General features: G+C 44.0%; 1 protein-coding gene across 2 annotated transcripts; it reads right to left on the bottom strand.

Moving 5' to 3' along the window:
- Window positions 1–221: 221 nt before the first annotated feature.
- On the bottom strand, window positions 222–13,516 carry BATF (basic leucine zipper ATF-like transcription factor). 2 transcript variants are annotated; one of them, XM_075330010.1, is made up of 5 exons: window positions 13,295–13,516; window positions 12,017–12,121; window positions 11,582–11,903; window positions 10,200–10,289; window positions 222–740 (listed from the first exon to the last, which is right to left on the bottom strand). In XM_075330010.1, exons 1-3 carry the CDS (start codon window positions 13,349–13,351, stop codon window positions 11,781–11,783), a joined length of 285 nt encoding a protein of 94 aa, XP_075186125.1. In that variant the 5' UTR covers window positions 13,352–13,516; the 3' UTR covers window positions 222–740; window positions 10,200–10,289; window positions 11,582–11,780. The 2 variants fall into 2 exon arrangements, with proteins under 2 accessions (XP_075186125.1, XP_075186126.1); XM_075330011.1 differs by having other exon boundaries at window positions 11,769–11,903.
- Between the last annotated feature and the right edge of the window lie 2,709 nt (window positions 13,517–16,225).

The raw sequence follows: 16,225 nt of genomic DNA, 5'->3' as shown, positions 1-16,225 counted from the left end.
ATGGGAGTTGTAGGAACTGAACCCAGGAAGTCAGAAGAGTGATTAAACCCCATCAGAGCTGGAGCCAGCAATGAGGATGTGCTGCTAGTGCACAATAAAAGGTAATATTGCTGAAAAAAACATAATAGATGTGTGGAGAGGCACATATTAGCAAGATTTATCAGGAAAAAAAAATCAGTTTTGGTAACTGGACAACTTCTTTAAGATAGATCCAGTGTGCAGGTTGGATTGAGTCAGGACAGTCATAGGGGGAATGTCTTATTAATTAGTAAGCAATAAAATAAGAAAAAAAACCCTTAAATAAACATGCCTTAAAAACAGATCTGATGGAAAAAAAACAATTAATAATAAATATTGTTACGTCCGGGTGGTGGAAGCACTGGACCGTACACCGATGTCCCCTGAGAAGGCAGCCAAGCTGGTCACCCCGCCAGAGGGTCTTGATGCACGGCAGCCGGAGCACTATAGGTAGCTGGACAGTCCGTAGAGAAGCAGGAAAGGTGGATGATGCTGAACCCACGGAGTTCTGGACGGTAGTCCGGGTGACGAGGCTCAGGGTCCGAGGCCGGGTGATAGGGTCAGGCGGGATCCGGAACCTGCTGAGCGATGGAACGGGTCACCGAGCGGAGCCAGAGACTGGAGACTAGCGGAGCTGCAGAGGTGGTGGAACATCCGCCGAAGTCACCGTCAGGGTCCAGGGATGGAGTTGGTTCGGAGCAACTGGCGTGGCAGGATAGGCTCTACGAGACAGGACAGGGTTAATACATGGCAAAGCACAGAGCAAAGCAATACAGGGACCTGAACACTAGCTTGCTAAACACGTAGAACAGGCCCCGCCCACCAGGAAAGAGAAACCTTATATACCCTGTACCTGTCTATGCAATATCCTGTTTCTGGGTGCTGGCCCTTTAAGAAAGGGTCAATGACCGCGCGCGCGCCCTAATGCGCATGCGCGAGGCCCGTGTGCCAGAAGCCAGTCCAGGAAGCGGTGAGGAGGAAGCAGGAGCGCCCGGCTGGGAGTCCCTTGTCACAGAGGAGCGCCGGGAGCGGGGAGCCGAACGCATGGAGGCTGCAGGCAAGGAAGAGGAGACCGGGACCGGAGTGGTAAGTAGGGAACGCCGCCGGGGAGCGGGAAGCGGGCCACGGGAACCGGAGAACGGGGCCAGGGGACCGGGAAGCGTGACAAATATATTCCAGTTATGGATGGGATGAATGAATTCTGAGAGTTGCATGTTTTTAAAAATAAATAAATATATCCAAGGGAGGTTAGAGATTTTGGCTAGTTAACCCAAAAAGGAGAAGACAAGCCCTGTTTGGTTTCGGCTTCAGGGGGTGGAGCCAAAATACAGGCGTTCCCAGCTTGTAGGACAAAGAATTAAAGTTTCAGCTTAGAGGGGGGATAGTCCTATTGTTTGAGATCATATATATATATATATATATATATATATATATATATATATGGAGTGTTTTCCCTACTTTTTTAAATTATATCTGAAAAAGTAATTGACAATAGTGTTTTATTTTACTGATTCTATCTAAACAGAATAAATTGAATTGTGGACATGTTTAGATTTATTGGTAGATATTGGAGCATAGAGGTCAGGCTGTGTACCATTAGTTAGTTATTATAATCTTTGTTAATAATCTAATTTATTAATAATTACAATAATTTGGTTTAAGGCATGTGGATGATTTATGGCATTCTGTGTTTATGATATTTAATGTATTGAATCATCTGTTTTCTTTTTATAGAAAGAATGCTTGTAATGCAGATTTCTGTGGTTCAAGCAAAGGTTAAAAAGCCAATGAAATGGTTTTCCATGATAACACATAACGCGATATTCATGGTGTTCCCGGTTAGGTACAATCTATACAATGTGACTTTTATGCCTAAATGTAGAGCTCCGGGGCCACACACTTTTTGACTCTAATTATGTTTTGGATAATAGATTAAAAAAAAAAAGGGGGGGGAAGATGATGTGGAAAGTCACCTATTTTTAAGGTTTTAATTTGTTCACCGATTGAGTTTTTCTTTTAAGTTGTCCTTATATTTTGATCTGTAATGGAGGATACAGCAGATATACATATATATCATGATTGCTTCCAGGAGATGGAGAAAGAAACTGTCACGCCCAACAACGTCTCTGAACACCCACTTGAAAGTCCGGACTACACCCTGTTTACAGACGGCTCAAGATTTGCTGATGAAAAGGGCACCTTTCATACAGGCTATGCTGTAACCCCCTCAGTGTCAGTGATCAAAGCTGCAGCACTCCCAGCCCGAATGTCCTCCCAAGAAGCAGAACTTGTAGCCCTGGCTGAAGCCTGTACCTATGCTGAAGATGCTACTGCCAATATTGTTACAGACTCTCGATATGCTTTCGGCATAGCGCATGATTTTGGTGTCATATGGGCAAACAGAGGGTTCATCACCGCAGCAGGAACTCCAGTCAAAAATGCAGTATTTGTCCGCAGACTGATGTTTGCCCTATCCAGGCCAAAACAAGTTGCCATCTTGAAGGTCCAAGCCCATGGTCCCCAGACCACAGAAGTTGCCAGAGGAAATGCCTACGCTGACAAGAAAGCTAAAGAAGCCACTTTAATGAAAGTGGAAGAATCTGAATGCTATATGGCCATGGTTATGACCAGAGCACAGAAGAAGAGGATTCTACAAAACCTATCTTTAGCTGAACCAGGAGATCCCAGAGACCGCTTAAATGTTGGTAGAACACCAATGGATCGGCTCAAGGCAGAACAAAGACTAGTCACAAGAGAAGAACTGCAGACATGGAAGAATGAAGGCGCCAAGCTAGAAGGTGACAACTGGATGGTCGACAGTCTACCCTGCCTTCCTAGAAGAATGTATGCCGCCATAGCTGCCTGGGGACATGGTCCCACCCTCAGAGGGAAAAACCAGAGCCTAGAAGTGATACGCAAGTTCTTCTATGCCCCTGGGATATCTTTTTTTTTTTTAAATCAGATACTTTTTTATTAAAACAGAATACATACAACAGAATAACAAATCGGCATCCAAATTAAATTTATCACATCTATTACCCCTTTAACTCCCCCTCCCGCCCCCTCCCCCACCCCGGCAGCAACACTTCTCCCCTATACTACATCCCATATAGTACACACTTATAATACCCTCCAACTGCAGTATAGCAACCATCCCGTTCACCCCTATGTGCAGGAGGAACAACTAGTAACACAAATAAAACAAAACACACACATCAGAGGTCTCAGACGACCATCCCCGTCCCATATCAGTTTACTGGTCCATCACTCGTCCTATCCGCATTGCAGCCAAGGAGACCATAGCTTCTCAAACATTTTAACATTCCCCCTTCTTTCATACACTCCCTGTTCCAGCTGAAGAATACATTTCACCCTTTTAATGTACTCTCCCCTGGTCGGGGGGTCTTTTTTAATCCAGGACCTGGCGATTACCTTTCTTGCCGCATACAGCAGCCTAGCAATGGCAATTTTCATAGTATTTTCCACCCCAAGCTCCTCAACATATCCCAATAGGCATATCACTGGTTCCCTGGGAGGACACACCCATATGTCCTTCCTATCTTGTGGATAACCTTAGTCCAAAAGGAGACCAGTCTTGGACTAGACCACATCATATGAAAAATACCTGCGTCAGATCCCTGACACCTTGGACACTCCGAATTCCTTTTCAACCCCATTTTAAACATCAGTAAGGGAGACCTATATACCCGGTGAATCACGTATAGGTGAGATAGTCTGGCCGGTTCGCTCATGGAAAGTTTAGGGACATACTCTAAGATACTCTCCCACACCTCCTCCGTTATCGTCCCAACTTCCTGCTCCCATTTAGATTTAGTTTTAATTGGGTAGTCTAAAAGAAAGGTATGTAGTATATCTTTATACGTGCCAGAAATTAACCCTTTAGTGCTTCCTCCGCCCTTACACACATTCTCCAGTACCAGGTCGGTCTGTATGGCCACACTTTGTTTAGCCGCTTGGGCTGGAATCGCATGCTTTAATTGACTGTAGTGGAGCCAGCCGGACGCCGGTAACTGAAACTCACTCTGTAACTGTGGGAACGATTTCAGAATTCCTCCGTCCAATATCTGATGCATGTATATTACACCCTTGCGTCTCCACTCCTCAATATTCCCCATTTTCTGAATCTCCGGGAGATTACTGTTATCCCAGATAGGTGTAAACTTAGTTAACCGGGTCACCCCTCTCACCCTTTTCAGCCTATCCCAGGTCTTATTTATAAGTGCCATTGTAGGAGATGTTCTACCCAGGAGCCCCACCGCACCATCCTCTAGTCCCATTACCAATGGACTTCTACCCACTATGTATTCCAGCACTTCTTTAATGCCCCCATCTTTCTCTCGATCAGACCAACCCCTGAGGTGTTGACATTGCGCCGCTATATAATACATTCCGGATTTGGGATTGCTAGACCCCCCTCATCCTTCGGCCTTTGTAAAGTCTCTAATCGCGCCCTAGGCTGCTTTTTACCCCACACCAGGTCCCTAAACAGCGAGTTTATCCCTTTAAATCTTTTCCTTGAAATACAGACAGGGGCATTGTGCAGTATGTATAGGAGTTTAGGCATTACTACCATCTTTAGTAAATTAACCCTTCCAACAACTGACAAATGTAGCTTGTTCCAGGCATCCACTTTGGCTCTCAATTTTTTAAGGAGCGGCCATAAGTTCACCTGTATGTATTTTTCTACTGGCAGAGATATCTGGATACCTAGATATTTAAATTCGTCCACATTCTTCAATTTGTTAGCCCCAGTATCCTCATTTGTCCAGGCTACTTCCCCATCCAGTATTTACTCACAAGGAAGCTATCAATGCTCAGAAAAACTTTTTGTGGTGGTCTTTAGAGCGTTACTAAGTATATATCCCTATAATCACTTCAAAAGACCATATCATAGTGCAAAATATTCAATCTTTATTAACATGATTAAAAAAAATGTACACAAAAGACACAAAGACATGATTAAAAATCAGATGAAGGTTATTTCTCTTGCTTTATTAGAAAAAACTTAAATAACTATTATTCATGAATTACATGCAATGAGATTTGTGCATATATCCTTCATATGTTTGAATAAATTCATCTCACAATACAGGGGACGATATGTGATGGTTTCTATATGTTAAATAATATTATAAATGAAGTTTGTTAAAATCATGGATGTCTTTTTGATAGACCCTTCATTCTACACCTTTTTTCACAATTTTTAATCATGTCTTTGTGTCTTTTGTGTACATGTTTTTTTAATAATGTTAATAAAGATTGAATATTTTGCACTATGATACTTCCCCATCCACTTTAAAGAGGCTCGATTTAGACCAATTAATGGTCAGTCCCGAAACTTCTCCAAATTTCTCTATTATCTGCATGGCATGATCCAATGAGGCTGACGGATCCCCCAAGAAAAGTAATAAATCGTCAGCATAAAGAGCTATTTTCTCCTCTAAATGCCCATACTTAAATCCATGGATCTCCTTTGATTTCCTAATGGCCGCCGCCAGAGGCTCTATTGCAATAGCAAATAGGAGCGGCGATAGTGGGCAGCCCTGCCTCGTTCCCCGGTGCAACTCAAACGCTGAGGAGGTCATACCGTTAACTCTAACTTTAGCAGTAGGCCTATTATACAACAGCTGCACCCACTTTACAAACCGTGGGCTAAAACCCATATTCTGCAACACTTTCCACAGATACCCCCACTCAACACTATCGAACGCTTTCTGGGCATCTAGCGAAGCGATCACCCTCCGGCCTGGGTTGTCAGGTGGCAACTGTAGATTAAGATATAATCTCCTGATATTAGCAGCTGTCGACCTATTGGCCATGAACCCTGATTGATCCATATGTATTAGGTTAGATATAACTCCAGTCAGCCGGTTTGACAACACCTTAGCCAGAAGCTTCACGTCCGCTGTTAATAACGAGATGGGTCTATATGAGTCTGGAAGCCTCGGATTTTTATCCTCCTTAGGAATCACTACTATTATTGCTTCTCTCATAGTTTCAGGCAATACACCTTCCCCCTCCGCCACCTCAAAGACTTTCAATAGTTTGGGTAATAGGATTTCTTCTAACTGTTTATAAATTTCAACTGGTAGCCCGTCTGCTCCCGGTGCCTTGTCATTGCTCATGCCATGCAGAGCGCCCTCCAGTTCATCAATAGTAATAAGTGACTCCAGTTTATCTCTATCCACCACACACAGCACCGGAAGCTCACCTCGCTCAAGAAACGAGTCCACCTCTTCCACCCTCATCTCTCCGCTAGAAGAATATAGTGTGCGATAGAAATCTTTAAAGACCCCAAGGATCTCCTCAACCTCAGTGACCTGTGTCCCCTCCACTGTGTCCATACCATGCACAAATGAGCTACTCCTTTGAGCTGCAGCTATGACCGATAATAGATGACCAACTTTTTCCCCCTCCTCATAAAAATGCAATTTTTGGAATGCCTGCTTCCTTACTGCCTTCTCCAAAAGCATCTTATCAACCTGTTCATGCGCCTGCCTAAGATTTTGCTTCGCGTCCGTAGTAGTACTCCGGATTGCTTCCAGCTCTGCCTTATCTAAGGCCTCCAGGCTATTTTTCTCATCCTGCCTCGTCTGTGTTTTACGTTTACAGATATCCCTGAACAGGAGCCCCCTGAGGTATGCCTTCATCGCATCCCATACCATCATGGGACCAGTGCTACCCTCGTTGTGGATAAAGATCCCGTTCTATATTCCCCATATTAATATGATGAATCCATGCTGGATGAAGCTTCCACTCTCCCCTCCTTCCCCCTGTCAGGGTCCCCCGTCGTATGGACACTAGAATTGGGCTATGATCTGAAATCACTCTTGTCAGATATATTGCACGTCGCCTATCATTGCATCCATCAGATCACTAGCTAGAGCCATGTCAATGCGGGACAGAGTGTTATGCGAAGCCGAATAACAAGAGAAGCAGGATACCCTCCCATTCCTCACTCGCCAGGCATCCACCATTCCAAGCTCCCCAATAAGAGTGCCAAACGAAGTCATACAACTATCCTGGATACCTGGAGGTCTACTACTCCTATCCCAGTACAGATCTATCACATTATTGAAGTCCCCCACCAGTAAAAAAGGGATTACTCCCCCCTTCTCAGAGAACTCCCTTATCTCCCTTAGTTTGGTGCACTTATATGGAGGTGGTATATATATTGCAGCTATACACATGAGTCTGCCAAATATTTTACACTTGACGGCCACACACTGTCCCTCTTTATCCACATACACTTCTATCTCTTCATATTGCACAGAGTTATGGATCAGCAGTGATACACCCCTTGCATAGTTGGAAAAGGTGGAATGATAGGCCTTCTGCACCCATCTCCTATTTAAAACATGTGTTGTCTCCTTTGTGAGATGCGTTTCTAGTAGACATATTACTGACGGGTTTTGGTCTTGAACATATTTAATTATTGCCGCTCTCCTAGACCTATCTGATAACCCTCTAATATTCCAACTCAACACCTTAATTCTATCCCCCATTATCCCACCCAGTAAAACCATCAAACCTTGTAGTATCTCCCCATGCTGCCTCCACCCTACCCCTTTCCCCCCTCTCCCCCTGCTCCCCTCCCCTCCTGCTCCCTACCACTTCCTGTTTTTGAGTACTCCCGTGAAGCATCGGGTTTTCAAACCTGGTCCATAATCCCTACTAAATTCCCCCCTACCTCCCTCGCCTTCCCCTCTTAGACGCATTTTAAAACTCGTCCCTTTTCCAACAATTCTCCACTCCCCCCCTTTCTATGTATAATCATATTCCACTCAACCAATATAACAGTAAAATGGCGAACAGTAATTAAACTGGAATCTCAAATTGTAAATACCACCACCGCGCCTAATTAGGCAGTCCCCATGTCCTGCGAAGCTCACATCAAACCCTTCGCATTCCCCCTGCATACTACCTCAATCCCAAAGGGAAGGAGGAAAAAGAAAAAAAAAAAAAAAAAGGGGGAGAGAAAAAGAAAAAACAAGAAGGGTCCCCTGTAAGCTCCTAAGGATGTTGTAGAGCCTCAGCCGGCCTTCTCCAACACACTGCAGATTCAGACAGTCAGCTCATTCCTTCAAACGGATCCGCTTTTCGTTTGCGTCCAACCACTGCATGGCTTCCTCCGGAGTTGTAAAAAAGTGCACCCGCTCCAACGCCGTCACTCTTAGCTTTGCCGGGAACATCATTGAGTATTGCACCCCAATCTCTTGCAGGCGCCTCTTTACTCCTGTAAAAGTCATACGTAGCTTTTGAACAGAAATGGAGTAGTCCGGGTATATGGAAATTCTCTGGCCGTCAATCATAAGATCCTCCATGTCTCTTGCCTTTCGCAGTATAGTGTCCCTGTCTCTGTAGTTGAGGAACTTGGCTAGCATAGTGCGAGGGCCCTTGCCTGCTGGTTGTGGCTGCATCGGGACTCTGTGTGCACGTTCCACGGCATAGAGCTTGGATAAGACATTAGCACCAATTTTCCCCCTGAGCCAGTCTTCTACATATTCAGTGGGGTTTCTTCCTTCCGCTTTCTCAGGGATGCCGACAATCCTGATGTTATTTCTTCTAGAGCGGTTCTCTAAATCATCATTTTTTGCCATGATTTCAGCTATCTGCTGTGCAAATGTTTTTTCAGACTTTTGTAGTTTTGTAATATGATCCTCTGTTATCCCCACTCTCTCCTCCACAGCCGCTGTTCTCAGATCTGCTTTCTTGAGGTCTTTCTTAATGTCAGCAACCTCTGCCTGTAATCCCTTAACTTGCTTTGTCAGGGTAGTCAGAGCTTCTTTACAAAAAGACACCACTGCAAAAACGTCCTTTAAAGTGGGGTTTTCTGGAGCCTCTGCACTATGTGTTTTCTCCACTTCTCCTGTATTATCTTGCTGCTTTTCACCATCCCCCATATCATCAGAGCTGGCATTGTCTTCTCCCTCCTCTCCTTTCTCACCTCTGTTATCTATATGCTGAAGTGATTTCTCTGGAGTCCAGGCAAACCTCTCCAGCCTTGCAGTGATCTGCATCCTCTCCTGACAGGCTGCATTAACTTTCTCAGCTTCCTGCCTTATCATAGCACCATCTTGAGAGCTGGGGACTTTCCCGCCTCCATTATATTTTTGCCTGCGACGGACCATGGCACCTCTCTGCATCCACCAGACTCACCCCAGACAAGTCCTCACCACCTTATCTTCCTGACAGCTGGCTGAGGCAGTGATAACAGCGGTATTCAGGTATTTATCAAAGGTGTTTGCAGGAGAGCTCCACAAACACGTCTCTTCACATTGCCGTCCAGGCCACGCCCCCGCCCCTGGGATATCTACCATGCTTGCTGCCTATAATAAGAGCTGCCATGTTTGTCAAACTTGTAACACCAGAAGGACAGAAGAAGTCCCACCCAAACACCTAGCAAAGCCCCTGTACCCGTTCGAGAGGATCCAAGTCGACCACATCCAGTTGCCCAAGTGTGGGAGATACGAATACTGCCTAGTAGTAGTGGATGTTTTCTCCAGTTGGCCTGAAGCCTTCCCAGTGACCAATATGACAAACAGAACGACAATAAAGAAATTAATCAGTGAAGTTGTATGCTGGTATGGAGTACCTGAAGTAATTGAAAGCGACCAAGGACCTTTCTTTGTAGCAACCGTCTATCAAGAACTATTGACCATGGTTGGATCATAAGTTGCCCTGCATACCCGTATCATCCTCAATCCAATGCGAAGGTGGAAAGAATGAATGGCACCCTTAAGAGGAAATTGACTATAATGATTTCAGGAGTCGGCCGAGGGATCGCCGGATCTACTCCCGGTTGCTCTGTATCATGTGAGAACGACCCCATTGGCTAGACACAGGTTGTCCCCTAATGAGATTTTGTTTGGGTCAATTCCCCCGATTGCAGGGTTCAGCCCCGAGGAATTGTCAGGGTCAAATGGTAAGATTGTGCAGTTTGTGGCTAATCTTGCTAAAGAACTAATTAACACCCATGTTATAGTTTCTTCCTCTCTCGCACAATCTACAGGAGATGACACTTGTCACCGTTTGAAGCCAGGAGACATGGTGTTGGTCAGGAGACATGTCAAGAGACATTGCCTAGAGCCACTGTATGACGATCCCTACCAAGTATTGCTGGTGACTCCCACATCTGTTAAATTGGAAGGAAGAAATACCTGGGTCCACGCCTCCCATTGCAAGCTTGTTCCAGCTAAAGAATGAAGATCCTTCTTTTCATCATGAGTTGTGTCTTGCTAACCGAAGAACTGGAGATAAAAAAAAATCCAGTGGTAAACCCTATGAACTATGGGTCAATATGACATCACCTGTGAACACTTTCTTTTTGACTACTGCTCAGTGATGGACTGTTCAGGGACTGCATGGGCGCGGAGGGGAAGCGCAATTTATTTTTTCTTTGTGCATAATACATACAGGGAATGTGAATTGCAGATGATGGAATGATGTGGGATGGAATACTGGGGAAGATTGGATATATAGATTTAATTGGACTCCCAAGGGGGTCCCAAATGAGTATGAAGCAAGAGACAGAGTAGCAGCGGGGGTTTGAGTCTCTTATTCTAATCACCACGGTTAACAAAAATGTTCCATGGATAAAATATAATTACTATTTACTGTATTTTGCCTTGCTGTAAGAAGATTTGTAATAAGGGGACAAATGAGACTATAGTGATGGCAACCTTCCCTTTAGTACTACATACACCAGTTGCCCCCTCCAAATTTGACACAATGGTTACCATCAAAGCTCAATGACCCAAAGTCAAGCTTAGGAGGTTTTTAAAGACGGGCACCACGGGGCTCGGATCCCCTCTGTGGGAACTGAGGTGAAGATGTTAAGAAAGACCCGAGGGCGTTACTAGCACGCACCTATATACCATACCTGTGGGACACTGTTGTCTCTGGGTAGCCTTCATGGCATAAGAAGACAGATAATCTTATTAAGGGGGGACTGTGAAGGCCTAGGCTATGAATCATTTATGTATTTTATAATGTCCATCCACCCTGGCAGGAAGAGGTTAAGTCTTTTTCTGCACCACGCAGCCTCACACACAGAGGAAGAGGGAACATTCCTTAGGTGGGGGCAAGTACAGGAGAAACTTACAAAGGGGACAGTTTGGGTTCACTTTAGTCAGAACGCCTTCAGGAAGCAGAGAGAGAACATGCAGTGATCAGCTCTCGGAGAGCTCTCTCTCAGGGAGGTGTGAAGGCCTAGGCTATGAATCGTTTGTCCAGTGTAATATAATAAGATAATCTATCCTTTGAATGCTTTATGTATTTCTTCTCCACATATACCTAACTGAAATATTAACGGAATGTATATCCAAAACAAATTATGCTTAGGGCTAAGTAGAATAAGTTTTAGTTCATGAATAAGTAACTGACATTCATGAATAGAAGAGATACTTATCTGTAGTTTCAAATAGGTAACTAACATTCTCCTATTCATAGAAGAGATACTTATCTGTAGTTTAAAATAAGTAACTGACATTCATGAATAGAAGAGAATAAGTAACTGACATTGTTCCATTCATAGACTCACCTGAAATTCTTTACTAAAGAATGTTGCTCAAATAAGGGAATGAGTTATGCTCAAGCTAGCTGGTTGGTTAATAGATAACGTGGATGTACACACACACACACACACACACGAGTACTTGGACACACATGTATACATGTGGACAGAACAGGTGGAGATGGATTTTGTGCTGCACAAGTTCTTTATTCACCGGGCGGTCACGTCAGTGCAGGGGGCACTGGGGTTGGTGATTGCTCAGCACGCAGGTCAGACACTTCAGTTGGTGGCGCAGACAGCGGATTTCCCTGCGCAGCGCTGCATTCAGCAGCTCCAGGTTCTCACTTTCCTAGGGGAAGAAAGGAGAATGTGCTTACACACAACCACCACTGCGGAACAAGCAGTCCTGTTTCCTACTACTACCCTTCTCATTCATAACTGTCCCCACCTCGGGCCCCTCACCACATGTAATGTGTCCGCCTTCTGTGTCTGACGCTGCCGACTCTTTTGAGCAGCAAAGCGATTCTTTTCTCTTCTCTCAACTTTTTTCATATCTTCTGAAAAATTCTGCAAAACCAAAGAGAACATCACATGAAGGAAGCTCTAAAATGACACACACACAGTAGACAGACACACACAGCAGACACACACACACACACACACACAAGACACACGCACACAGCAGACACACACACACAGCAGACGCAGACACACACACAGCAGATGCACACACAGCAGACGCGCACACACACACACAGCAGACGCAAACACACAGCAGACGCAAACACACAGGAGACAGACACACACAGCAGACACACACACTCACACAGAAGACACAGACACACGCACACAGCAGATACACACAGTAGACGTAGACACACACACAGCAGACGCAAACACACACAGCAGACAGACACACACAGCAGACATACACACACTCAGCAGACGCAAACACACACACAGCAGATGCACACAGCAGACGCACACACACACACACAGCAGACGCAAACACACACAGCAGACAGACACACACAGCAGACACACACACACACAGCAGATGCACACACAGCAGACGCGCACACACACACACAGCAGACGCAAACACACAGCAGACGCAAACACACAGGAGACAGACACACACAGCAGACACACACACTCACACAGAAGACACAGACACACGCACACAGCAGATACACACAGTAGACGTAGACACACACACAGCAGACGCAAACACACACAGCAGACAGACACACACAGCAGACATACACACACTCAGCAGACGCAAACACACACACAGCAGATGCACACAGCAGACGCACACACACACACACAGCAGACGCAAACACACACAGCAGACAGACACACACAGCAGACACACACACACACAGCAGACGCAAACACACACAGCAGACAGACACACACAGCAGACACACACACAGCAGACACACACACAGCAGACGCAAACACACACACAGCAGATGCACACACAGCAGACGCGCACACACAGCAGACGCAAACACACAGCAGATGCAAACACACAGCAGACAGACACACACAGCAGACACACACACACAGAAGACACAGACACACGCACACAGCAGACACAAACAGTAGACGTAGACACACACACAGCAGACGCAAACACACAGCAGACGCAAACACACACAGCAGATGCACATGGGGGCGGCCTGGCGTCACACACACACTGGGTGCTGCCATCGTTGCTCGGGGGCTTGGTACCTGTTTGCTGCTGCAGTTGGTGTAGCCAGGCTTATCGCTGTCACACTCAGGCTGCATGTCCCTCTGCTCTGGCCGCCCGTCTCATGTGGCAGTGTCATTCTCGCTGACGTTCCTACCTTTTGTAGTATCTGGGGACCTGAGCTACAAATGACATGAAGGAAACATCTGAAAGGTCATAAACAGAAAACACAGAGAAACCTGAGTGAAAATCACCCAGGAAAACCCCGATCTGAGCGAGAGAGCTGTGGGCAGGAAGCGGCAGGAAGCAGCGAGGCGTCCACCCTGCGGTAAGCAGCGCTTTCCATACACAAAGACGTGCAGACACCGACAACCTACGGTGATACCAAACCTAAAGTAACATCAAATACAAAAAGAGAAAAGTAAATAAAAGAATAAAAGGAACAGTAAAACGATAGAGACCAGCGACTGCCACCCCGAGCCCCAGAATACAACATACCGGACGGGCAGTAACCTCCACCTATGACCAATATTATTAGGGATCCAAAAAAATCACTTGTGCCTCTCATCTCAGCAAATAATGGCGTAAAGATCATTGGGCACAGTCACCAGATCCGCAGGACACGGTCACAAGATCCACAAGGCGTGGGTCACCAGATTAACAGAGCATGGTCACCAGATCCGCAGAGCACGGTCACCAGATCCACAAGGCGTGGGTCACCAGATTAACAGAGCATGGTCACCAGATCCGCAGGGCACGGTCACCAGATCCACAAGGCGTGGGTCACCAGATTAACAGAGCATGGTCACCAGATCCGCAGGGCACGGTCACCAGATCCACAAGGCGTGGGTCACCAGATTAACAGAGCATGGTCATCAGATACACAAAACATGGGTCACCAGATCCAAAGTCTGATATAGTAATATATATATAGTAATATGGCCGCTCTTCTCCTCAGTGTGATATAGTAATATATATATAGTAATATGGCCGCTCTTCTCCTCAGTGTGATATAGTAATATATATATAGTAATATGGCCGCTCTTCCCCTCAGTGTGATATAGTAACATATATATAGTAATATGGCCGCTCTTCTCCTCAGTGGGATATAGTAATATATATATATAGTAATATGGCCGCTCTTCTCCTCAGTGTGATATAGTAATATATATATAGTAATATGGCCGCTCTTCTCCTCAGTGTGATATAGTAACATATATATAGTAATATGGCCGCTCTTCTCCTCAGTGTGATATAGTAATATATATATAGTAATATGGCCGCTCTTCTCCCCAGTGTGATATAGTAATATATATATATATATAGTAATATGGCCGCTCTTCTCCTCAGTGTGATATAGTAATATATATAGTAATATGGCCGCTCCTCTCCTCAGTGTGATATAGTAATATATATATATAGTAATATGGCCGCTCTTCTCCTCAGTGTGATATAGTAATATATATATATAGTAATATGGCCGCTCTTCTCCTCAGTGTGATATAGTAATATATATATAGTAATATGGCCGCTCTTCTGCTCAGTGTGATATAGTAATATATATATATAGTAATATGGCCGCTCTTCTCCTCAGTGTGATATAGTAATATATATAGTAATATATATATATAGTAATATGGCCGCTCTTCTGCTCAGTGTGATATAGTAATATATATATATAGTAATATGGCCGCTCTTCTCCTCAGTGTGATATAGTAATATATATATATAGTAATATGGCCGCTCTTCTCCCCAGTGTGATATAGTAATATATATATATATATAGTAATATGGCCGCTCTTCTCCTCAGTGTGATATAGTAATATATATAGTAATATGGCCGCTCTTCTCCTCAGTGTGATATAGTAATATATATAGTAATATGGCCGCTCTTCTCCTCAGTGTGATATAGTAATATATATATATAGTAATATGGCCGCTCTTCTCCTCAGTGTGATATAGTAATATATATAGTAATATGGCCGCTCTTCTCCCCAGTGTGATATAGTAATATATATATATATATATAGTAATATGGCCGCTCTTCTCCTCAGTGTGATATAGTAATATATATATATAGTAATATGGCCGCTCTTCTCCTCAGTGTGATATAGTAATATATATATAGTAATATGGCCGCTCTTCTCCTCAGTGTGATATAGTAATATATATATATAGTAATATGGCCGCTCTTCTCCTCAGTGTGATATAGTAATATATATATAGTAATATGGCCGCTCTTCTCCTCAGTGTGATATAGTAATATATATAGTAATATGGCCGCTCTTCTCCTCAGTGTGATATAGTAATATATATAGTAATATGGCCGCTCTTCTCCTCAGTGTGATATAGTAATATATATATATATATATATATAGTAATATGGCCGCTCTTCTCCTCAGTGTGATATAGTAATATATATATATAGTAATATGGCCGCTCTTCTCCTCAGTGTGATATAGTAATATATATATATAGTAATATGGCCGCTCTTCTCCTCAGTGTGATATAGTAATATATATATATAGTAATATGGCCGCTCTTCTCCTCAGTGTGATATAGTAATATATATATAGTAATATGGCCGCTCTTTTCCTCAGTGTGATATAGTAATATATATAGTAATATGGCCGCTCTTCTCCTCAGTGTGATATAGTAATATATATATAGTAATATGGCCGCTCTTCTCCTCAGTGTGATATAGTAATATATATATATAGTAATATGGCCGCTCTTCTCCTCAGTGTGATATAGTAATATATATATAGTAATATGGCCGCTCTTTTCCTCAGTGTGATATAGTAATATATATAGTAATATGGCCGCTCTTCTCCTCAGTGTGATATAGTAATATATATATAGTAATATGGCCGCTCTTCTCCTCAGTGTGATATAGTAATATATATAGTAATATGGCCGCTCTTCTCCTCAGTGTGATATAGTAATATATATAGTAATATGGCCGCTCTTCT

Source organism: Anomaloglossus baeobatrachus, chromosome 12, assembly GCF_048569485.1.
Source record: "Anomaloglossus baeobatrachus isolate aAnoBae1 chromosome 12, aAnoBae1.hap1, whole genome shotgun sequence".
NCBI lineage: Eukaryota > Metazoa > Chordata > Amphibia > Anura > Aromobatidae > Anomaloglossus > Anomaloglossus baeobatrachus.
Note: the sequence above shows the minus strand (reverse complement) of the source record. Positions and strands in the feature narration are given on the sequence as shown.

Bases quoted from the DNA above. Each gene is read 5' to 3' on its own strand.
- BATF (XM_075330010.1), bottom strand. From the start codon at position 13,351: ATGCAGCCTGAGTGTGACAGCGATAAGCCTGGCTACACCAACTGCAGC. The intron at 12,122-13,294 runs GTACCAAGCCCC...TTGGTTTTGCAG, and splicing joins CCAACTGCAGCAGCAAACAG to AATTTTTCAGAAGATATGAA. The intron at 11,904-12,016 runs GTGAGGGGCCCG...TTCTTCCCCTAG, and splicing joins AGGCGGACACATTACATGTG to GAAAGTGAGAACCTGGAGCT.